The sequence below is a fragment of the Simochromis diagramma genome, unplaced genomic scaffold (assembly GCF_900408965.1).
Source record: "Simochromis diagramma unplaced genomic scaffold, fSimDia1.1 OVJJ01000733.1, whole genome shotgun sequence".
Classification (NCBI taxonomy): domain Eukaryota; kingdom Metazoa; phylum Chordata; class Actinopteri; order Cichliformes; family Cichlidae; genus Simochromis; species Simochromis diagramma.
Window position 1 is genome coordinate 114,700 of NW_024387501.1, and position 23,835 is coordinate 138,534.

At 42.4% G+C, this 23,835-nt stretch overlaps 1 protein-coding gene and 2 long non-coding RNA genes across 3 annotated transcripts; 1 reads left to right on the forward strand and 2 right to left on the reverse strand.

The window, feature by feature from the left end:
• Positions 1 to 50: 50 nt before the first annotated feature.
• Positions 51 to 15,060, forward strand: LOC120725703. Its single transcript, XR_005694192.1, has 3 exons — positions 51 to 161; positions 9,988 to 9,992; positions 15,050 to 15,060. It is a non-coding gene; the product is annotated as an uncharacterized LOC120725703 (long non-coding RNA).
• LOC120725702 lies at positions 4,228 to 23,132 on the reverse strand. The gene is made up of 3 exons (XR_005694191.1): positions 23,006 to 23,132; positions 10,049 to 10,052; positions 4,228 to 4,238 (listed from the first exon to the last, which is right to left on the reverse strand). It is a non-coding gene; the product is annotated as an uncharacterized LOC120725702 (long non-coding RNA).
• Positions 16,898 to 19,395, reverse strand: LOC120725701 (trace amine-associated receptor 13c-like). The gene is made up of 2 exons (XM_040018673.1): positions 18,774 to 19,395; positions 16,898 to 18,595 (listed from the first exon to the last, which is right to left on the reverse strand). Exons 1-2 carry the CDS (start codon positions 18,947 to 18,949, stop codon positions 17,779 to 17,781), a joined length of 993 nt encoding a protein of 330 aa, XP_039874607.1. The 5' UTR covers positions 18,950 to 19,395; the 3' UTR covers positions 16,898 to 17,778.
• Positions 23,133 to 23,835: the final 703 nt, after the last annotated feature.

A 23,835-nucleotide genomic window follows, 5' to 3' on the forward strand; every position in this document is an offset into this window, starting at 1 on the left:
ACCATAAGTGAAAGTTGTGGTGTTATCACCCCCTTTGGGGCTTACCTTTCCCAGTTTTGATGATATTCCTCCCTATTCTTTGCAAATACCCTCTGTTGGTGGCGAGAAACTGTTGGTGTGGTCAAGTGGGTGCTGTAAAAACAAAAGCTCAGGACAGAACAGTTATCAGTCATGTACTTCATACAAAATTTGCATATGTTTTATTTCATATTGATCCTCTGAGTGTAATGGTACATTTTAATTTGAATTTATCAAAACTAAACACAATAGGTTTTTCTTTCTTTACTTTGCTCTTGTTCTTTTGCAGTACCACATCCTATCACATGTCCCTGTCGGTTATATTCTACTTTTAATAATTTACTATTTCAAGCGAGAACCTAAATCACGTGGACCAATGTTTGTTATTGCATATCTCTATTCTGAATGTGGAAAGTCTACCATTCCCCTGTTATTCATAAACAGAGACGGGCAGCAACGCATTACTTGTAACGCGCCACTGTAATCTGATTACTTTTTTCAAGTAACTTGACCAACACCGTTCATAAATATTGTTAAAGTTTTGGCAATTTTCCTCTATAAACTTTAATTGACTTTTTACAGTGGCCTGCTATGGTTAATAGTAACATATTCCAGTCATGAGTGATATCAAAAGTTTTCTCCACTGTAGCATTTGGCATTCCCAATAATATAACACGATACCTTAATCAAAACACAGCTAATATAGCACAGTTTTCTTAACATCAGTAACTCAGAATTAGCAACCAAAGTGTTAAGTCTGCAGTTCACACTCATGTGAAGCTACAGTCTCCTCCTCCAGTCTCTCTTATCCTCCTGCAAAAACAAAACAAAGCGAAGCATCCACCCTTCTCTTGCCGGCTGTGTGAATTGTTTGTCGGCATTTACTAATCCTAAAGTTGGTGCAGTCTTTGTCTCAGTCTCAAGTCAGTCAATCACAGTCCAGTCACATGCATTCATCCACACACATTCATACCAGAAGTTGCTGATAATGGAGTCTCACGCGCGACCTATTCGAGCCTCCATCACCAGCAAGATGACGTCATCATTTTAAAAGGAAACAATTCTTTGTTCTTTTGTTCTGGATTGACTCGCTGCAATCCTTTTAGACTCAGGACTATCTCATGTGATCAGTGTCCCATATAAGTGAATTTCTCCCACGCCCATTATAATCATGGAGAAACACACTTTGCAACTGTTTTCCGTAAGAATATTTCATAGCGCTTTAAATTTCAATCTTTCAGGCCTGGTTTAAAGAGCTGATTGTTAAATCATGAACTCACAAAATATCAACATATCACCACCAGTGGATCACACCTCTAAGATGTTTTTATCTCAGTGCACTGTAACAAAACGAAAACAGACGTAACCAACAAAATACTACTAAAATAACACATACTAGGGCCCGTTGCAGACATGTCCAAGCATAAAAACCATTTCTCTCTCTTAGAGAAAGAACACAACCCAAAGCTCACTGATAAAATCAAGCTAGCGCTAAGCAAAACCCAGAAATCAACCAGAAATTCACAGGAAATTTTTGCTTCTCCTGGAACAATATTGTGTGGGAATGAGAACCTCAGGTGCCGTAACACCTTTTGTTCCTCCTTGAATTAAATCTCAATCACAGAAAGTGCGGTACTCCGACCTAAAACTTACTCTATTAATTCATCATTTTCACTCTGTGCCACTGTTCCTCACCAGGGCTGTGTGAAACACAATAAACAATTCAATCAAGGCCTTGAGCCATAAACAGACACCACGCACAGACATTGTTTTCATAACCAAACTGTTTTAGACCTTATTCCTTAAATCTACATCTTATAACAAATTCTGTATATTTGGATGTTTGTGTGCAGCATTTTGCATATCAGCATAAGCATTTGTTAGCAAAGCATTCTTCATTGCATCAGCGTGTGTGTGTGTGTGCGTGCATCACTCTTCATTGCACAAGCGTGTGCATGTGTATGTGTGTGCATCACTTCTCAGTGACTCAGCATTTCAATTTAGGTGTGTGTGTGTGTGTGTGTGTGTGTGTGTGTGTGTGTGTGTGTGTGTGTGTGTGTGTGTGTGTGTGTGTGTGTCATTTCTCACTCAATCAACGAGTGCACATGTGTTCATGTGTGTATTTCACTTCATTCTGAATCTGTGTGTGTGTAGACGTGTGTGTGTGTGTGTGTTCATCACTTCCCTGTTCTGGTGTCTTGGGTAAACCATGGCCTGAAGCGTGCCCTGGGGTCCTGCCCAGGGGCGGAGCGTGGGGGTGGCTTACTGGGCTTAAGCCCGGGTTGTTTTGTCAGAAGCCCGGGGTATTTTGGAGTGTAATTTTTTCATAGTTAGATGCCTGGCTGACAACTGTATAAAACAAAAAGTACACACAATATTCGAAGCACATAGTGCACACTGTGGGAATTTACGACTGTGCGTGAATACCCCCCTGATATTGGTATGATCCAAGCTCAGGCACTAAGCGACTGAGCGAGGGGGTGGGGCAGCTGCTGCCCGTGAGTGCGCTGTTGGAGAGACGGAGCCAGCCATACTAAGGAGAGTTTAAGTTTGACCAGGTACCAAAGAAAATCATTCGTACCGTACAAATAATGTAAATATGACGGTGCATCACGAAAGATTGATATCAAACTGATCACTTCACCAATATTACGTTACTTGCTCTTCAAGTGAATCAACAAATGGCGAAATGAAAAGCCGAACAAATGCTATTTTTTTTTTTTTAGAGAGTCTTAGCTTACGTGTGTTTATTTCATATTTTCAGTTCTTACCCTCCCCGACTAAATCGGTTTCAGTTATGTACTGAAATATAAGAATGGACATTAGAGGCTTCTTTCAAAGAAAAAACTCAGGTAAATGTTATTTTATATATTATGCTTTGTATGTTGTTCAGTATATTTCTATGCAAAACAAGAGGGATTTCAGTACACAGCAGGATATTCACATTTGTAACCAGATATTTACACTTTAGGGATAAAACATAAAACATTTTTACTGTACAACATCAATTTAGAGTAAACTTTTGTTTTAGATAAATATTGAAATATATTTTGAATTAGTTAAATGTCAGAATAAAGAGAGACAGAGCTTCTATTTTTATCACTTTCATCAAATGTAGGAGCACATATACACTAAGTTTGTTAATTAATAAGAAACTCCAGACGATTCCATTCTGAGCTGAAGAAGCTTCTGATAGGTTCGTAGAGTCCATGTGAGTAAACTGGTGGCACAGCTGTGGATGCATATAAGGCAAAACACAGAGCCTGTTTCTGTGACATGGGAAAATCAAGAGATGTCAACCAAAACACCAGGAAAAGAACTGTGGAGCTCCATAAGTGTGGCTCAATTTTGAATACAATTTGGTGCCATTTGCAATTAAGAAATACAGATAGTTTCTCTCTTTACTCTTAAAGTTAACAAATATGTTTTTTATATTTATCAATCTAAAAAAAAATAAACATTTAGTCTGATTTGATGTTACAATTAAAAAAGTGTTTTTATCTGAAGAGTTTGTAAATATCTGTATATTTGATGATTGTCAGCACAAAGAGAGAGAGAGAGGAACAGAGAGGGAGATGGAGAATGAGGACAGAACAGAGATGAACAAGAGCAGGTGAGACACACATGTTAGTCAAATGGTCGTTTGCCAAAAGTATCACCGTATCATAGGTCCTCATGTATCTCGTACCTAGTGTTTCTTTTTAGGTTTGTTATTTTTCAAATTCTATATTTATTAAGTTATGCAGGCTTGTTTGCACAACAAGGCTGAATAATTATATAAACTTTTCTCAATCTAAATATTGTACTTTGGTAAAATTAAAAATAAATGTAGCGCAAGTCTATGATGATTTTTAGTGCTACTATCATCTAGTTCTGATTCTGGTTCTGTCTTGGTTAAGTCCCAAGTAGTCCTGATTTTGAACTGTTGTAGTCCTGTTTTAATTCTGGATCAGTTCTGGGTCTGGTTGAATTGGGGTTTAGTCCTCGTGTCTTGATACAGGCCTGACTTTGTTCTGCCTTGCTGCTTAATTAAAAAACTAGTTTAAGGTGTCCTGCACATGTGATATATATTTTTCCCTATATGAAGTCATTCTTTTTTGAACAAAACTCAAAACAGAGCCTATTAATCTTTCAGTCATTTCTACCCCCCCAGGGAAAAAAAAAAATCCCACATGCATACTACCCTTTAGAGCTAAGCCCCGGGTGTTTCAAATGTCTGGCTCCGCCTCTGGTCCTGCCCTCCTCCTTTTCAGTTTGTTTGCGACCATTGCTGCTGCTGCTGCTCAAAGTTCTGTCCATCCTGGTTCTGACCCCAATTGGGGCAGTCCTTTCTCCAGTGTCCATGCTCACCGCAGGTGAAACCTGCATCTTCTGTGCTTTTGTCCACTCTGAGGTGCCTTCTGACCTCAGTTGCTCCTCCTGTCTCGGTCATGCCCTTTTTGCTGCCCGATCATCCGTGTTGGTCCATCATTGTCCTGCACAGTGTTAATGCAGAGTTGTTAAGGTCAGCATTCCTTTGCTCGGCCTTACTTTTTCATTCGGGCTTGGCGGGCGTCTCGTCACAGCTCTGTCAGCTGAAGCTGTCTGAGAATTTTCCCCCGTGTAGTGAAACGGGCCTTGGTTTTAACGCTCGCCGTCTCTGCTGCATGAGATCGCTTTCCTGCAGCATTGTTGACATTTTCAGGTTGTTGTGGTGTGTCTAGCTGCTGCAGCATTTGGTCAGGGTCACGTCGAAGATGGTAGAGGGGAAAGCAGGAGTCCAGGTCAGCCTCGGCTTCCAGGGCTGGCAAAGCAGCCTGTAATTAAATATAAAGAGAAAGAACAAAAACAAAACAAAACAAAAACAAACGAACAGGAAAATGATGTTGTGTTGGCTGTGTTACAAAGAGAGGCGAGAAACACCGGGGCAGGCCCTGTGTCAGCCTTCTCTCCCCCCCTTTTTTTTTTTTTTTTTTTTTCTTTCTTTCTCACAATATAATCAACTCATAACCCACCAAGTTGACAGGGCAACATGCACATGTTCAAATTCTTAAGATCATGTTTAAACTCACATAAGAGAAATTTCTTTCTGTCAGTAATCACTTGTGTTGTTCAATCAGCAGAAAACATGTCACAATTTGACTCTTAACCACTAAATTTGTTGTTTCATCACTGGTTGATCATACCAGTCTCTTTATTTTATTTTTCTTTGAAGTTAAATTGTTGTCCTGCAACCCAGACGGTTTATTTGTTAATAATGGATAAACTTCATCATTAAAAACAACATGTGTATGTTAAGTTTCCCTGCTTTAACCTTGCTGGAAAATCTGCATGTGTTCATGAGTGTAAGCTGTTTCTTCATTGCGTGTGTGTGCATTTGTAGGCGGGTTATTTTTAACTTTTTTCAAACAAGGCATTACCTTACAAGGAGCCTTTCTCTCACATTTCTCTGCTTGTGTGTGTTTTTGTTTCACCTTTTGTTGTGATGCTCCGGACGCCTTCCCAACCTCCACAAGTCTGTTGGCCCCAATTTTATGTGTGAGAACTTCTCTTAATTTCTCCTCTAATTCTCTGCTAGCTGCTGTCTTTTCCACAGCTGCTGATTCTTGCCGGGTGTGGTTACCACTACTATACTTTTGCTTCGGCCGCTGTGCTTGTGGGGGCAGTTGGTCCAGGTCCGTAGCCACCTGTATTAACACACTAAGAGATTTATTTAATATCATTTTCATCACTGTTAAACAGATAAGCAGGCAACACGCCCCGCTTTTCAGTGCAGACTGCATGCCAGTCTCCCAACACACTCCTCTCTCTGCTTCTCAATAATTCTCCACTCTCCCTCCATTTCTCCTTTCTCTACGTCAGATTTAAAACCCAACATATTTCACACCACTACTCACCTCTTACTGCTTTGACTCCTCTTTTTCTTTTTCTTTTTTGATTACACCACAGAGTAATACACCCAATTATGCCCGTCTATCTCTATGTGGCTCCAAATTCCCTCTTTATTTAATTTCACACTCGTCAGTGGACAGGCACACAACAATTTCAACCACTTAAACGAGGAATTCAACCTTTTTATATTTCACCTATGATAATTCAATTCAATTCAATTTTATTTATATAGCGCCAAATCACAACATAAGTCGCCTCAAGGCGCTTCATAGATACAGAGAAAAACCCAACAATCATATGACCCCCTATGAGCAAGCACTTTGGCAACAGTGGGAAGGAAAAACTCCCTTTTAACAGGAAGAAACCTCCGGCAGAACCAGGCTCAGGGAGGGGCGGCCATCTGCTGCGACCGGTTGGGGTGAGAGAAGGAAGACAGGATAAAAGACATGCTGTGGAAGAGAGACAGAGGTTAATAACAGATATGATTCAATGCAGAGAGGTCTGTTAATACATAGTGAGCGAGAAAGGTGACTGGAAAGGAAAGACTCAATGCATCATGGGAATCCCCCGGCAGCCTACGTCTATTGCAGCATAACTAAGGGAGGATTCAGGGTCCCCTGGTCCAGCCCTAACTATATGCTTTAGCAAAAAGGAAAGTTTTAAGCCTAATCTTGAAAGTAGAGATAGTGTCTGTCTCCTGAATCCAAACTGGAAGCTGGTTCCACAGAAGAGGGGCCTGAAAACTGAAGGCTCTGCCTCCCATTCTACTTTTAAATACTCTAGGAACAACAAGTAGGCCTGCAGAGCGAGAGCGAAGTGCTCTAATAGGGTGATATGGTACTACAAGGTCATTAAGATAAGATGGGGCCTGATTATTTAAGACCTTGTATGTGAGGAGCAGGATTTTGAATTCAATTCTGGATTTAACAGGAAGCCAATGAAGGAAAGCCAAAACAGGATAGAACTCAACCTTTAGATGTAAAAGCATTCTCTTGTTCTATTCCAGAATAAATGTGAACCCGTGATTACACGGCCGTTCCAATGTTATTCTGTAGCTATGCGGGGGTTCTCACATCCCCAAGTCACCACCTCGGCACCCAGACGCCGCTGGACCAGCCCGTGCGTCCATGGACAGGAGGGTCGCCACACCATGAACAAACTTAATTTCCACAGGTACACTAGGCGTCAACCTTTAGATCTTAAAGCATTCTCTTCGCACTAATGTCCTCCTATTCACACATCAACCGTCACTGTCACTGTGTTCACGCTTCACACCCAGAAACACACCCAGAGCGCGCCTTACACACAGAACAGCACCCAGAGCGCGCCTCACACACACACAGCACCCAGAGCACGCCTCACACACACAGCGCGTTTCACCAACAGTGAGACCCACAGAGAGCGCTTTTCATCAGCGGAAATTTACACAGAAACCTCTGAGCTCACCTTTGAAAATGCAAGCGCACCACAAGCCAGACTCTATTTCACCTCTATTTCATATGCTAAACTTTGGCCGCGTCTTAGAAGTTTTTCCCCATTTCTTGCAACAGAAGCCAGTCTTAGACAAAGTTAAATGTGGAAGGTAAAGTGGGCTGCAACTAGCTCAACGTAGTATATTATTAGTTTCTTGGTAGAAGCAGTTTATCTAACACACTGGAATTCAGCCTCAACTTATGTTGTTAGTATCTTGCGCCAAAAACCAGACACCGACAAATTTAATGTGAAAATACGTGTAACTCAGCGAACAGATTAATTTGGAAAGCCCAATATGCACATTTGGTATAATACAACAGGCTGTGCTTACCTTTTTATGCTGTTAGACTGGTCTTCTGTTCGCCTTGCCCCACGATCTCACCATAGGCCAAATCTGCACCTCCTCAGCACACCAAAGATCCGGGTCACCAGGCACCAAGTTGTTACAATCTCCCAATTCTTTTAATCTTTGGGCTGAAGGAAGGACAATACTCGGTGTATAAATGCTCAATCAACAATCCTTTATTTCCATACAATTCAACACTTATGAGCATAAGCCATCCGGATGGGGAGACATGCATGAAGAGGGTCACAGCAAATCTCAAAATGGTGACGGGTTACTCAGCTTCTTATAGCCTCTAGTGGCCCCCACCTAGTCGTAAAAGCCTAAACATTCACATTCTTTCTCTGTCACGGCGCCTAAGTTATGACCTCGGCTCCCTGTTTTTCTGCTCTCTGTAAAGGTGGGGGTATGGAATGTGGTCTGTCTCCCCTGTCCTAGACACAGAGTCTCCTGCATACAACCTTTCTTTTCATGATTCAGCCGTAAAACATGTCAAGAACACAGTGTGAGACATTCACAGCAGATCAAGGATACAGAGTAATGCACACTTATCTAATGAACTACAAAATGAATATGTTCTTTTAACCCAAAAGTATAATGAGAACTAAGCTACATACACCGCACACAATCTAGACTAAAGGAAATTATATGTCCTACAGCTGTTATCATAATTCAACTACTTTAGCTACAGATATAAGATAACATATGATAACAGAATAATCTCACATTTGTTTCTTTGTAAATATTATTTGGGTCACAAAATGGTGAATAAATCACTTGCTACACTGGACAGCATCAGTCTCCTGCACTTCTTTGACCGCTTAAGTCAAGTCCTACCACATTTGGTGGCAGCAGCAGTGGGATTCCAGGCCAATTAAGGAGTGGAGAAGATGTCTACCCGAGCAAAGAGAGGGCTTGTTCCAGAATGTGAAGCAGATGATTTACAAGATGGTAGCGACCAACAAGGGGCAATAAGTGGCCATATTGCCGGACAAGAGAATGTGGCTGAATTGTCCAAACTTTTGCAAACTCTGATGCAACAGCAGGCTGAACGCGATTCTAAACTGGAGCAAGAGCACAAGCGCCAGGAGGATAGATGGAGGCAAATCCGGCATCAGTTTGCCCAGCTTCAACAGCAGGTGCAGCATGGCAATCTAGAGCATCAGTTACTTGAAGTACAAGCATCTACATCGGCTTCTTTGAGAGCACCTACTCCAGAACCATCTGCCAGCACACAAGAATCAAATAGGCTTGACTTGGAGCCGGTACATCAACGCAGTCAGGCACAGCTTTCAACACTGGTGAGACATTCGGGCTGGAAAGGGCCAAAAATGCAACCTTACAATGAAGGTGAGGACATTGAACATTATTTAATCACCTTTGAAAGAATTGCTCATGCTTGCTAGTGGCCGCGAGATGAGTGGGCTCTTCACCTAGCACCACTGCTAGCTGGTAAAGCACGTTCCGCTTATGTAGCCATGGAGATTGATGACACTATGGACTATGCAAAAGTAAAGTGTGCTGTCTTGCAGAAGTATGAAATAAGTGTTGACACCTATCGAATGAGGTTTCGTTCTAGTACCTTTGGAGCACAGGAAACACCAAGGGAGCTGCAGGTCCGCCTAAAGGAGTTGTACATCAAGTGGATGAATCCTGAAACAAAGACAAAGGATCAAATCGGAGATGCCATCATCATGGAACAGTTTCTCAAGGTTCTGAATCCTGATCTTCGGACGTGGGTTAAGGAACATAATCCAAAGACTTCGAAGGAAGCAGCAGAACTGGCTGAAGCTTTCTTAGCAGCTCGTCGACCTTCAAAAGATTTCACACAAGCTAAGTCAAATTCCAACATGCCATTCAACAAGTTAGGTGGTGGCACTGACTTGAAAGTTAAGCATACAAGACAGAACTGGTATAACTCAGATCCTGCCAGATCTGAGACAAAAAATAAAACCAATAAAGCATGTCATTTGTGTGGTCAGATAGATCATCTTAAAGCTCAGTGTACAAAGATGTCTGTTAGTAAAAATTACATGTGTTCTGCTAGACAAACTGAAGTCAGTGAGAATCACAAAAATGAAATTGAATGTCAGCAACGTGAACCATCAATTGGGGTATTTGTTGAAGACAAACCCTGTGTAGCTCTGTTAGATTCAGGAAGTAATCGCTCTCTGGTTAGACAAGACAGTCTTCCTAGGGATGTGATCTTTTCAGGAGCAACAGTGGATGTGTGCTGTATTCTACTGCAATTGAAGTAGAAGTCCAGTGTTACACTCTTTCAGTGGGAGTGCTGCAAACTCTGCCTTATCAAGTGGTGTTGGGCCGTGATCTCCCAATACTCACAGAGCTAATAGCCAAGCATTCCTGTCAGACTGAAACCGTTGAAAGTTTGTTAGCGGTCACAAGGTCAAAAGCTAAAGAGCAACAGGTTAATGCTTTGGGTTGGGATGACTTGCCTTTCGCAAATGAGGAAGCACAATTGGACGAGTCTAGCACTTGTTCTAAACCAAAAAAGAGCAAGAGACAGAGAAGACATGAAAAGGTGAAGGGAACAAGAGTAGCTGAACACATTTTAGATCCTTTAAAGACTGAGTCTCTCCCCAGTGCTAGTCAGGTTGCTAGGCTTCAGAAAGAGGATCTAACACTTAAACCATTGTTCTCTAAATGTGTTCCAGAGTCAACTACAGTTGAGGGAAGGCAGGAAGTGTTTGTGGTTAAGGGAGATTTGTTGCATCGCCGTAGCAAGATTGGTGACCAGTTGGTGATCCCCCAGAGTTTGAGACCTACCATTTTGAAAATGAGTCATTCGATTCCCTGGGCAGGACATTTGGGACAATCTAAAACATTTTCTAGAATGATTCCCAGATTTTACTGGCCCCAACAGTTCAGGGATATGGTACAATACTGTAAAGCTTGCCCACAGTGCCAGTTAACAGCTCCAGGCAGGAAAGCAGATAGAGCTCTGCTTATGAGTATGCCCATCATTGATACACCCTTTTCACGCATTGCCATGGACATTGTTGGCCCACTAGAACAGAGTAAAGCAGGTCACAAGTACATACTTGTAGTTTGTGACTATGCCACAAAATATCCTGAAGCCTTCCCCCTGAAGAAAATAAAGGCTCGTCAGATTGTTAACTGCCTGATTCAGTTGTTTTCCAGAGTAGGTATCCCAAAAGAAATCATCACAGATCAGGGGACCAATTTCACTTCTAAGATGCTCAAAGAAGTATACAGTTTGTTAGGGATCCAGGGTGTCAAGACCAGTCCCTATCACCCACAGACGGATGGCCTTGTGGAGCGATTTAACAAGACCTTAAAATCAATGCTCAGGAAATTTGTAAATGAAACAGGGTCAGATTGGGACCAATGGCTCCCATTTTTGTTATTTGCCTACCGAGAGGTTTCACAAAGTTCTACTGGGTTTTCACCATTCCAGCTACTTTATGGGCATCCTGTCAGAGGTCCAATGGATGTTCTGAAAGAAGCTTGGGAGGGTTCGATGTCAGAGCAGAGGTTTAGTGAACTCTCACATGTCCTCAAAATGAGAGACAAGCTAGAACATTTCCAAGAACTTGCTAATAACAATCTGGCCCATGCGCAACAGCGGCAAAAACAAAGATATGACAAAGTGTCAAGAAGAAGAGTCTTCCGTGAGGGACAGAAAGTTCTTCTACTGTTGCCAACTTCTGAGAGCAGTCTTCTTGCAAAGTGGCAGGGGCCATATGAAGTCACAAAGAAGACAGGCCCAGTCACATATGAGCTTCATTTACCAGACCGTCGAAAGAATCATCAAGTGTTCCACGTCAATCTTTTGAAAGAGTGGACTGACCAGCCACAGGACTCAACATCCATGTGGGCATGTACAGTTGTGGATGAGGAAGAGCCTCAGGAGCAGTACTTCCCTTCTTCAGCTGTCAAAACTGTGTTTCCAGACTTAAACCATTTGCCTTTGGAAAGACGTCAGGAGGTGCAATCACTTATGACCAAAGAACTCTTCAGTCTGAAGCCAGGTCGTACACACTTCATTGAACACAAAATCACTTTGCATTCTCCAGACCAACGGCCAATTAGAGATACCACTTGCCGTATCCCAGCTAAGCTATTGCCTGAGTTGAAAAGTGAGCTGGAGGAGATGCTGGCTGCAGGAATCATTGAGCCATCGCACAGTGAGTGGTGTAGCCCTGTTGTGCTTGTACCAAAGAAAGATGATCCTAAGCTTAGATTTTGTGTAAACTTTTCTAAGTTAAATTCTGTGTCTGCTTTTGATCCTTATCCAATGCCGAGGGTTGATGAACTAATTGATCGTTTGGGAAATGCTAAATTTCTGACTACCCTTGACCTCTGTAAAGGTTATTGGCAGGTTCCCTTGACAGACTCATCTAAGGACTTAACAACATTCAGAGTGCCAAGTGGACTGTTTAGATTCACAGTGATGCCCTTTGGTTTGCATGGAGCACCAGCTACATTCCAAAGGTTGGTGGATCGAGTGTTGAAGGGTGCAGAACAATATGCAGCGGCCTACAGTGATGACATTGTTGTTTCTAGTGGTACATGGGAAGATCATCTGAAACTTCTTGCTGATGTGTTTCGACGTATCACAAATGCTGGACTTGTCATAAATGCCAAGAAATGTCACATCGCCAAGCCCGAGGTGCAGTACCTGGGTTATGTAATAGGGGGTGGAGGCATTCGCCCTCAGGTTGGGAAAGTGGATGCAGTTGCTGCAGCACTCTTGCCAAACACAAAGAAAAGGTTGAGATCATTTTTGGGATTAGTAGGTTGGTACCGTTGACTAATTCCAAATTTTTCATCAAGAGCAGCTTTATTGACTGACATGACAAGAAAATCTAGTCCTACAAACATCAGGTGGACGAAAGATGCTGAGAATGCATTTAATGATTTGAAAGACTGTTTGTGTCAGAAACCTGTTTTGCAGTGTCCAGATTTTAACCTTCCCTTCACAATACAAACAGATGCCTCTGAGGTGGGTCTGGGAGCTGTTTTACTGCAAGGAGAGGAAGGGCAGCAGTTGCCTGTCCAGTACATCAGTCGAAAACTTTTTCCAAGGGAAATTAGGTATTCGACCATTGAAAAGGAGGCATTGGCGATTAAATGGGCTGTAGACACCTTACGATATTATCTCGTTGGGAAAGAGTTTGTTCTTGAGACTGATCATCGTGCTTTGCAATGGATTCATAATATGAAAGACACTAATGCCAGGATAACAAGATGGTATTTATGTCAGGGCTCTGTGTGCGGGCAGGTGGAAATGTGGATCCAAATGCAGGACTCCGAGACGAAATGTAACTAAAACCACAGCTTTTATTGCTGGCATGAAACAAAAACCCAAACCAAACCATGAAACCAAGCAGGAACACACAGGCAGGGTCTGAGGGTACGACGCGACACTGAGCACAGGAAAACACAGGGCTAATATACACAGGGTGGTAATCAGCGAATGGGGAACATGAGGGAGACACAGCTGGGAGAGATCAGGGTTAACGAGATGGGGGGGAACCAAGCTGCCCACACTAACATAAGACGCAGACCTTCACAATAAAACAGGAACAAGAAACCATCACACTAAGACACAGACTTGACATTTGAGAGACAGACAGAAAATGACACATGGAACTAGACATATACTAAGCAGACCCAACCGAAGAACAAATCCTAAACACAAACATGAAACTCTAATAATAAACATCATAATCATCATCATCATTAACACAAGAGAACAAGAAAACAATCCCTGATGCAAAACTACACCAAAACATAATAAACTCAAAATACTGGGTCCAACGGACCCAGAACCGTGACAATTTATCTCTCCAGCCTTTTCGTTTCCAGGTCCAGTATAGACCGGACATAAGAATGTCATTGCTGATTTCCTGTCCCGTGACTCAGAGGAGTAACGGTCTTAAGTGGGGGGGGAGTGTGACAAAGTGGGTGAGAAGACCATTTGTCTATATTCTTAGTTAACATTCTTGTTTTGATTTAACCATATTTCACATGTAATCTGCAATAGGCAAACATCTACTATCCCGGGTTTGTTTATGTTTTGCACTTTTACAGATTATATAATATAACATCTTGGTTCAAATCAATTCCTACAAGTTTAAGTTAACATGTTCTTTATTTCAACTGTTAATTTGTATTGTTTAGAACTTACCTTACCTACCTGTCTTGCAGAAACAAAAGAAGGAAATGTAGTTTTACTTACTGCTTTATACCTTCTGGGTTCATCTGAGGTCACAGGAAGAGACCAAGTGCAGAAGGGGAAGAACTCTTATAATTTAATAAAGTTGATTTTAGAGGATTTATAAAGAAATAGATTTATTGTTGTGATATGTATTGATTACACCACAGAGTTTGTTGCCAGTAAAGAGGAGTAGTAGAGGTTTGACTATAATCATGTTCATCTTACCTACCTACTGAATGGAATAGTCCAGAGGAGAAATTGTTTGATTAAGTGGACTATTTAAGCAGAAGAACTCAGGTGTTTCGAGAGAAAGGTTCAGGTCAGTGTAGCTGTGTGCAGTTTGACCATAATTTCTGTTGATTTAAGTTCAGTTATGTTTATTTGAACTGAGTTAATTATAGAGTTGAGTTTCTTATTTGTTTCTTTGTAAATATTATTTGGGTCACAAAATGGTGAATAAATCACTTGCTACACTGGACAGCATCAGTCTCCTGCACTTCTTTGACCGCTTAAGTCAAGTCCTACCACAAGCACATTTAATTTCTAATGTTGTAAATCCAAAACCATTATGTATTCATGATTTGAATTCTGGGTTGTGTGAAATCCCAGAAATAAACCCTAGACAAAGCATATCTGTGAACTAAGGTGTAGGTCTAAGGTGTAGAATCAGAATCAGAATACTTTATTAATCCCTAAGGAAATTATGTGGGTCACAGTTGCTCCAAGAAGAAATGGTAAAAATAGTAACAGTAACAGACTAAACTCCAAACAATACATTATGTTACAGATTTTACACATTTAAGAAATAGCACTAATATATACAGATCACTCAATTATAAATATCAAGGATGAACAGAAAGGATTTTAAATAAATGTCAAGAAAATTGACAAGAATATTACTGAGTAGAAAACAGTGTGTGCAAAAAGGGTATTGCAGTTTTTACAATGTATTAGATCGAGGAGTTGTACAGGGAGATGACCACGGGCAGGAATGATTTCCTGCGATGTTCAGTAGCGCTTTTTGGTAATCTCAGTCTCTCACTGAACGTGCTTCTGTGACGCCAGAGAGAAAGAGTTCGCTCAGGGCGCCAAACAGGCTAGGACCGCCACTGGCAAAGATACACAGACCAGAGGAAAAGAGAGAACACGTGGAGAGCACAGACATAACGGGCTGGGGAAAATATGAAATAAAACACAAGGAGGAAAAAGGAGGCATGGGAACTCACAGATACACGGAGGGGGACACAGGGTGTAAAGACACGATGGGAAATCTAAAAAACTAAACTGAACTACCTAGGGACCATGGGATAAATAATGAACAAAATAAAAAAAATTAAAAAAAAAAACTAAGAACGCTGGTTCAAAATGACTGGTTCAGGTATACAAAAACATTTTCCCTTAATATTTAGTATATTTCCGTCATTCCATCATATTTTTTTGATGCTCGGTAATCCAGGTAATTAAACTCCAGAAGGCTGACTTTATTTCGAAGCAGCAATTTAACCCTTTAAAGCCGGTTGGAGTGGGCACGCTCTGTTTTGCGTAACTATTTTTAAATCCCAGTAGCACTGCAACCACATAAGCTAGCACAATAATTTTTTTTGCACATGAAACCGGAGGAGTTGTACTTACATCTTATGCCATCAGCTTGTCCTAGGTCACAGTTTCCTTCCACATATAGCTTTGCAAAAACTGAATAAAAAGCACTTGTAGCAACAAAAACATAATATTCTAGAAACACGCTTTGCCGATCCGATCAGCTGTTTGTAACACTTCCTACGTCCATCAGCATGAACTATCGCATGTCCGCCATGTCCTGCCTTAAACCGGAAGTAACGCCATTTTGCAGAAATGTAGTTTTTTACCATCGGGGCCTTATGAGCCTATACTGGTGTTTTTAAAAGTTATGTTTGACTTTATGACTTTCTGTGTCGTTTCTGGGATGCTTAGGACTCATATTGCACTGCTGGAAATAGTTTATTTTGATGCATATGCTGCTTTTTTGCAAATTATTTTGTGCAACTTTTTTGTAGTTACAGTTTTGAGGGATAAGCCTCTTAAATTTCTCTAACTAGAAATATATGTTAAAAAAACAAAAACTATTTTAAAATATTTTTGTAGTTTATTGCATTTTTTTTTGCAATTTATGTAATTACTATGCACCTAATGCAGACATATTATTAAAATTTGGGCTATAATGGTTGTTGATGTATATCAACTTGAAATGCTCCCAAAAATGGCTCCACAGCATGTAAAAATGTAATATAAGCTCTGGCGGACTTGGTTCTATGGTAGGTCCTAAAGGGTTAACAACACTGTTCTACTACTCTTGTCTGCTGGAAGGTAAGGATGTTGTCCTTAACATGTGTATAACACGTGCCTTTGTACCTAGGGCCATGGAGTCAGCTACTAAGTGAATGGGTGAGAAAACCTTATTTTATTATTAATATGTTCCAATCCAAAGAGGAGCAGACCTGAACACACCACTTCTCATACCAAAATCTGAAAATACCATAATACCCATATTTTAACAAATTTTGTCATATTTAGATTTGATTTATGCAGTGCTTGCTGTGTTGGGGTTTTTTTTATTATCATTTTTTGAGCTCCTTCTTTAATAAATATAACCATTTTGTTTGTTGATATTGTATTACTTTTTTTACTCAATGTTTTTTTTTTTATCATTTGCTTTTTTTGTGATAAAAAAAACTGAAGAGAGTTGTAACATCGTACGAGACAATTGTTTTATCTGCCTTCGTAGTGACATCTCTCTGTTATGGTCCTGGGTCATTTTGAACCAGCGTTCTTTTTTGCACATGTCGAGGAGCGTGTCAGGTTACATTTCAAAATGTGTTATACTTGTATAACTATGCATGTGACAAATAAAGAACCTTGAACTTTGAACCATCTACAGAGACAGTATACTAATGCAAATCTAGCCAAAAATCAGTCAGTGCAGTGAGTCAATGCAGACCCCTGCCCAGCAGCCAGACCCTGAACAGGTAACAAAGACAGTGATGTGCAGTCAAGCTTGAGGCTTCTTCAAGCTTGTGTTTTTTAGAGTAGAACCATTGTGGTGATCGCTTTGCAGCTTCTCTAGGCTGGTTTTCATCTTTGCTTCATCTTGCTGGTTTTGTGTTCATATGTTAAAAGTTAAAAGAAAGATTGTATGTCTGTCTTCATTAAGGCAGGGAGTCATCTGGGTGTTTAGGAACATCAGGTTTATATTATTAACTGGTAATTATAATTTTCCTCCTCCTCCTCTTTACTTCTTTTGCTGCAGACTTTTGTATAAACTGATTATCTTATCACATTAGAGTATTTTTAATGTAGGCACATTACTTTTTTGTCTTCATTTCCAGCTATAAAGCTATATTCATACTGAATGCTGCTATTTCTCAGAAACTGCAGCTTACATCCCTGCTCTCTGCTGAGACACATGAAAGAACACAACAGACAAGGATGGGGAGGAGCAATGTGTACACGCTGTCTATTTGTGTACATGCATGACAAGAGTGCTGTTTCCATTGACATGTCTCCTTTGTATGAAATTGAGTAACATACTGAAGATAAAGGAGAAACTCTGAAACTAAAATATAGTTCCTATAATGCTACTAGCAGTCTAATACATATACTAATGTTGGTTGCCACTGACATGAATAATATTTGTATCAGTCAAAATATTTCAGAAATGAAGTCCGTCAGTAGAGTTATTACAGTCTTTTCTTCCCCATCTCTAAACCACACGGGTTTCTGTTCTTTACTTATGGGTGTTACTTCTCTGTTAGTAACTTTTTTGTAATAGAAAACATAAAAAAAACAACAACAAAAAAACAATGGGGCTTTCATTCTCAGTCTTTCATTCTGTTTACATGATATTGGTGTCACAGGAGCCAGACTTCAATATTTTAAGTGTAACAATTTGTTTAACAGATTTTCTGAACCAGGGGTAAAATAAAGCATAAATTAGAGGGTTTAGACAGGAGTTTAAATAGAACAAACACATTACAAATGCAACAGATGAAGCACTGAGCATGGCATCTTGACCTGAGAGTGTGACACCAAAGTATGGGCAGAGACATATTAGAAACACAATGATAAGAACACTGATGGTCCTTACTGCTTTCATTTCAGATTTCTTAACATTTGTACTTACTGACCCCTTGTGTGTCAGAGCTGCAATATGTGACCGCATGGCACGAGCTTGAGTCATAGCCACAACAAATACGTTTAGATAAAGAACTACAATCACAATGACAGGACCAATAATGGACAACAATAGATCTGCAACTCCAAAAGCATGGCCAACAACAACCACACACTCCCCATAGCAGGAATTATACCTGCCAGGTTGCACCAGGTTGTCTTTTAGCACAAGACAGTGGAAGACTGAAGAACATATCCAACACATATAAACACATGCTTTTGTTCTTTTTGGGGTGACTTTGGTAGAGTAATGGAGAGGGTAACAAATAGCCACATAACGGTCAATTGATATGAGAACCATGGTTCCTATTGACGCAGAGGTAATAATGTAGTCCAAGAGAAAATACATACTACACATGAATTCACCAAGAAACCAGCAACCATCTATAATCATAATTTGAAATAAAATCAGGAGACCCACCAGGCAATCAGAGACAGCCAAAGATAGGAGGAGGAGATTGGTGGGGGTGTGCAGCTTCCTGAAGACAAAAGACAGCGACACAGTTATTATTATTATTATTTGTAGCAACAAGTGCAATTTTATACAGATAAAAGGAAAAAGCATTTAGCTCAGACTCACTCAGATAGGATATCATATCATTTTCATCTTTTAGCCATAAAATCTTACTGTCTGCATATGTCTAACGAAATTATTACTTGAAATGTGAGATGGAGATGATGACCAGCAGATTAAGAGTCACGGTGAGCAAAGAAATGGAGGACAGGGTAATATAAATAAGGATAGAAAATGTATAAGGACGCATGGTCTTCCTGCAGGAGGAGTTGTGGAGTTGTGGAAAGCAGAGTTCAGTTTCTTCAAAGGTTTTCATCATTAGAAAAAGGAGGTTCCAGCTTTCTGCCTGAAGCTCTTTGTTCTGTACCTGATTTATTTTCTTTGCTCACATTGCTCCTCCCTCTTGCCCACTGGTGGCAGTTTTCTTTCAGTATGTTTACAACTACAACACGCAACAGTGCAGCCTGTTCTAAAAAAAAAAAGCAGCCTTGACCAGAATGATCCTGCAAACTATAGACCAATCTCCAAACTCCCGTTCTTATCTAAAGTACTAGAGAAAATTGTGTTTTGTTGTGTGTCATGCTGTAGGCAGTAAGGGTTCTGCCCTTAACGGGTTTAAATCCTATCTCTCGGATCTTTTTCTATCACAATGGGATGTTACTCATCCACCGTGGCCCCTCTTTGTTGTGGTTTGCCCCAGGGTTCTGTGCTGGGCCCTTTGTTGTTTTCTTTGTACATGCTACCTCTGGGCTCTATTTTTGATAAATATAAAACCTTCTCCTTGAATCGCTACCTTATCGTGGTGGAGGGGTTTGTGTGTCCCAGGGATCCCAGGGGCTATGTTGTTTGGGGGCTTTTGCCCCCTGGTAGGGTCTCCCATGGCAAATTGGTCCTGGGTGAGGGACCAGACAAAGAGCGATTCAGAAGATCCTTGTGAAAAGAACATCGAGGGAACAGTTTACCCTGCCCAGGATAGGGTTACCGGGGCCCCGCCCTGGAGCCAGGCCCGGGGAGGGTGCCCGAGGGCGAGCGTCTGGTGGCCGGGCCTTAGTCCATGGGGCCCGGCCGGGCACAGCCCGAAGAGGAGACATGGGCCCATCCTCCCGCAGGCCCACCACCCGCAGGAGGCGCCATAGGGGTCGGGTGCATTGTGTGTTGGGTGGCGGCCAGGAGCGGAGGCCCTGGCGGACTGACCCCCGGCTGCCAAGACTGGCAATAGGGACATGGAATGTCACCTCTCTGGTGGGGAAGGAGCCTGACTTAGTGAGTGAGGTTGAGGGGTACCGGCTAGATATAGTCGGGCTCACCTCTATGCATGGCTTGGGCTCTGGAACTAGTCTCCTGGAGAGGGGCTGGACTCTGTCTCAGTCTGGAGTTGCCCCTGGTGAGAGGCGGCGGGGTGGGTATTCTAATAACCCCTCGGCTTGCTGCCGGTACGTTGGGGTTTTTCCCGGTGAATGAGAGGGTTTGTTCCCTGCGCCTTAGGGTCGGGGAACGGGTCCTGACTGTCATCTGCGCTTATGCGCCGAGTGGCAGTTCGAAGTACACAGCCTTCTTAGACTCCCTGGGGGGGGGGTGCTGGAAGGTGCTCCACCTGGAGACTCTGTTGTCCTGCTGGGAGACTTCAATGCTCACGTGGGTAACGACAGCGAGGCCTGGAGGGGCATGATTGGGAGGAACGGCCTCCCTGATCTGAACCTGAGCGGTGCTTTGTTATTGGACGTCTGTGCTAATCACAGTTTGGCCATAACGAACACCCTGTTCGAACATAAGAGTGTCCATAAGTGCACGTGGCACCAGGACGCTCTAGGCCGTAGGTCAATGATCGATTTTGTAATCGTATTACCAGACCTGCGACCATATGTTCTGGACACTCGGGTAAAGAGAGGGGCTGAGCTGTCAACTGATCACCACCTGGTGGTGAGTTGGATCAGGTGGCGGGGGAGGATGCTGGACAGACCTGGTGCACCTAAACGCGTAGTGAGGGTGTGCTGGGAACGTCTAGCAGAGGCCCCAGTCCGCGAGATCTTCAACGCACACCTCCGGCAGAGCTTCAACAGCATTCCGAGTGAGACTGGGGACATTGAGTCCGAATGGACCATGTTCAGCGTCTCCATTGCCGAAGCTGCTGCATTGAGCTGCGGCCGTAAGGTGGTTGGTGCCTGTCGTGGTGGTAATCCCCGAACCAAATGGTGGACACCAGAGGTGAAGGGAGCCACCAGGCTGAAGAAGGAGTCCTATCGGGCTTGGTTAGCCTGTGGGACTCTGGAGGCAGCCGACAGGTATCGACAGGCCAAGCGGAATGCGGCTCGGGCAGTGGCTGAAGCAAAAACTCGGGTGTGGGAGGAGTTCGGAGAGGCCATGGAAAAAGACTTTCGGACTGCCTCGAAGAGATTCTGGCAAACCGTCAGGCGTCTCAGGAGGGGAAAGCAGTGCTCTACCTGCACTGTGTATAGTGCTGGCAGAGCGCTGCTGACGTCGACTGAGAAAATTGTCAGGCGGTGGAAGGAATACTTCGAGGACCTCCTTAATCCCACTGACACGTCTTCCGAGGAGGAAGCAGAGTCTGGGGATGAGGGGAATGACCCGCCAATTTCCGGGGGCGAGGTCACTGAGGCAGTTAAACAACTCCTTGGTGGCAGAGCCCCTGGTGTTGATGAGGTCCGCCCCGAGTTCCTGAAGGCTCTGGACATTGTAGGGCTGTCCTGGTTGACACGCCTCTGCAATGTTGCATGGAGATCAGGGGCAGTACCCGTGGACTGGCAGACCGGGGTGGTGGTCCCCATCTTTAAGAAGGGGGACCGGAGGGTGTGTTCCAACTACAGGGGGATCACACTCCTCAGCCTCCCTGGGAAAGTCTATGCCAGGGTGCTGGAGAGGAGAGTTCGTCCGCTAGTCGAACCTCGGATACAGGAGGAACAATGCGGTTTTCGTCCTGGTCGCGGAACACTGGACCAGCTCTTTATCCTCTCGAGGATACTTGAGGGTGCATGGGAGTTTGCCCAACCAGTCTACATGTGTTTTGTGGACCTGGAGAAGGCATTCGACCGTGTCCCTCGGGGTGTCCTGTGGGAGGTGTTGCGGGAGTATGGGGTGTCTGGCCCATTGCTACGGGCCATTCGATCCCTATACAACCGTTGCAAGAGCTTGGCTCGCATTGCCGGCAATAAGTCGGACTCATTCCCGGTGGGTGATGGGCTCCGCCAGGGCTGCCCTTTGTCTCCGGTTCTGTTCATAATTTTTATGGACAGGATTTCTAGGTGCAGCCAAGTGGTGGAGGGCTTTCGCTTTGGTGGCCTCAGAATCTCATCTCTGATTTTTGCGGATGATGTGGTTCTGTTGGCTTCATCGGGTGAGGGCCTCCAGCTCGCACTGGAGCGTTTCGCAGCCGAGTGTGAAGCAGCGGGAATGAGGATCAGCACCTTCAAATCTGAGGCCATGGTTCTCAGCCGGAAAAGGGTGGAGTGTCCACTCCGGGTCGGGGATGAGTTCCTGCTCCAAGTGTGTCTGTGTGTCCACCATGTCTCACCCGTGTGTTCTCCCTGCTGTCCATCGTCATTCTCCTCTGCTCGTTCTCATTCTCGTTCAGGTTCGTGCTCTGTAGTTTAGTTGTTTCCAGTATAGTTTAGTTTGTCTTCGTTTGCCATTTTTTCCCTGTGCTGTGTATTCAATAAACCACCTTCACACCTTTACAAGTGCCTGCGATTGGATCCTCCTTTATCATCACACGGCTCACTCCACTCGCCGTGACAGTAGTAGTGTTTGCTTTTTGTACTTTGTTAATGTTTTATAACAATGTCTTGTTGGATTATTGTGAAACACTTGGGTATGCCTTTGGTTTTAAATGTGCCATATAAATAAAATTGTATTGTATAAAAGTAACTTTTATGTTAACAACAAAAAAGCATCTGATGTTCCAGGACCAAAAGCTCAGTACCAAAAATTGGACCAGAATTAAATTCAAAATCCTGCTCCTCACATACAAGGTCTTAAATAATCAGGCCCCATCTTATCTTAATGACCTTGTAGTACCATATCACCCTATTAGAGCACTTCGCTCTCACACTGCAGGCCTACTTGTTGTTCCTAGAGTATTTAAAAGTAGAATGGGAGGCAGAGCCTTCAGTTTTCAGGCCCCTCTTCTGTGGAACCAGCTTCCAGCTTGGATTCAGGAGACAGACACTATCTCTACTTTTAAGATTAGGCTTCAAACTTTCCTTTTTGGTAAAGCATATAGTTAGGGCTGGACCAGGTGTCCCTGAATCCTCCCTTAGTTGTGCTACAATAGGTGTAGACTGCTAGGGGATTCCCATGATGCATTGAGTATTTCTTCTTTACTCACTTTGTGTTAATAGACCTCTCTGCACTGAATCACACTTATCATTAACCCTTTAGAACCGGTCAGAGCGGACACGCTCCATTTTGCGTAACTATTTTTAAATCCCGGTAGCACTGCAACCACGTGAGCTAGCGCAATAATTTTTTTTGCATATGAAACCGGAGGAGTTGTACTTACATCTTATGCCATCAGCTTGTCCCAGGTCACAGTTTCCTTCCACGTATAGCTTTGCAAAAACTGCATAAAAAGAGGTTGTAGCAACAAAAACATAATATTCCAGAAACACGCTTTGCCGATCCGATCAGCTGTTTGTAACACTTCCTACGTCCATCAGCGCAAACTATCACATGACCGCATGACCTGCCCGAAACCGGAAGTGACGTCATTTTGCGGAAATGTAGTTTTTTACCATCGTGGCCTCATGAGCTTATACTTGTGTTTTTAAAAGTTATGTTTGACTTCATGACTTTCTGTGTCATTTCTGGGATGCTTAGAACTCAAACTGCACTGCTGGAAATAGTTTATTTTGATGCATATGCTGTTATTTTGCAAATTTGCACTATAATATATTTTTTCATTTTTCCTGTAGTATATGAAAATTGGTGTATCTCAAAAATAAAACTATGAAGACACTCAAAATAAATTTCCTTTGGTGGGAAACTATTTTGTGCAACTTTTTTGTATTTACAGTTTTGAGGGATAAGCCTCTTAAATTTCTCTAACTACAAATATATGTTAAAAAAACAAAAACGATTTTAATTTTTTTTGTAGTTTATTGCACTTTTTTGCAATTTATGTAGTTACTATGCACTTAATGCAGACATATTATTAAAATTTGGGCTATAATGGTTGTATTGATGTATAGC

Bases quoted from the DNA above. Each gene is read 5' to 3' on its own strand.
- LOC120725701 (XM_040018673.1), bottom strand. From the start codon at position 18,949: ATGATGAAAACCTTTGAAGAAACTGAACTCTGCTTTCCACAACTCCAC. The intron at 18,596-18,773 runs GTAATAATTTCG...TTTTGTCTTCAG, and splicing joins ATCTCCATCTCACATTTCAA to GAAGCTGCACACCCCCACCA.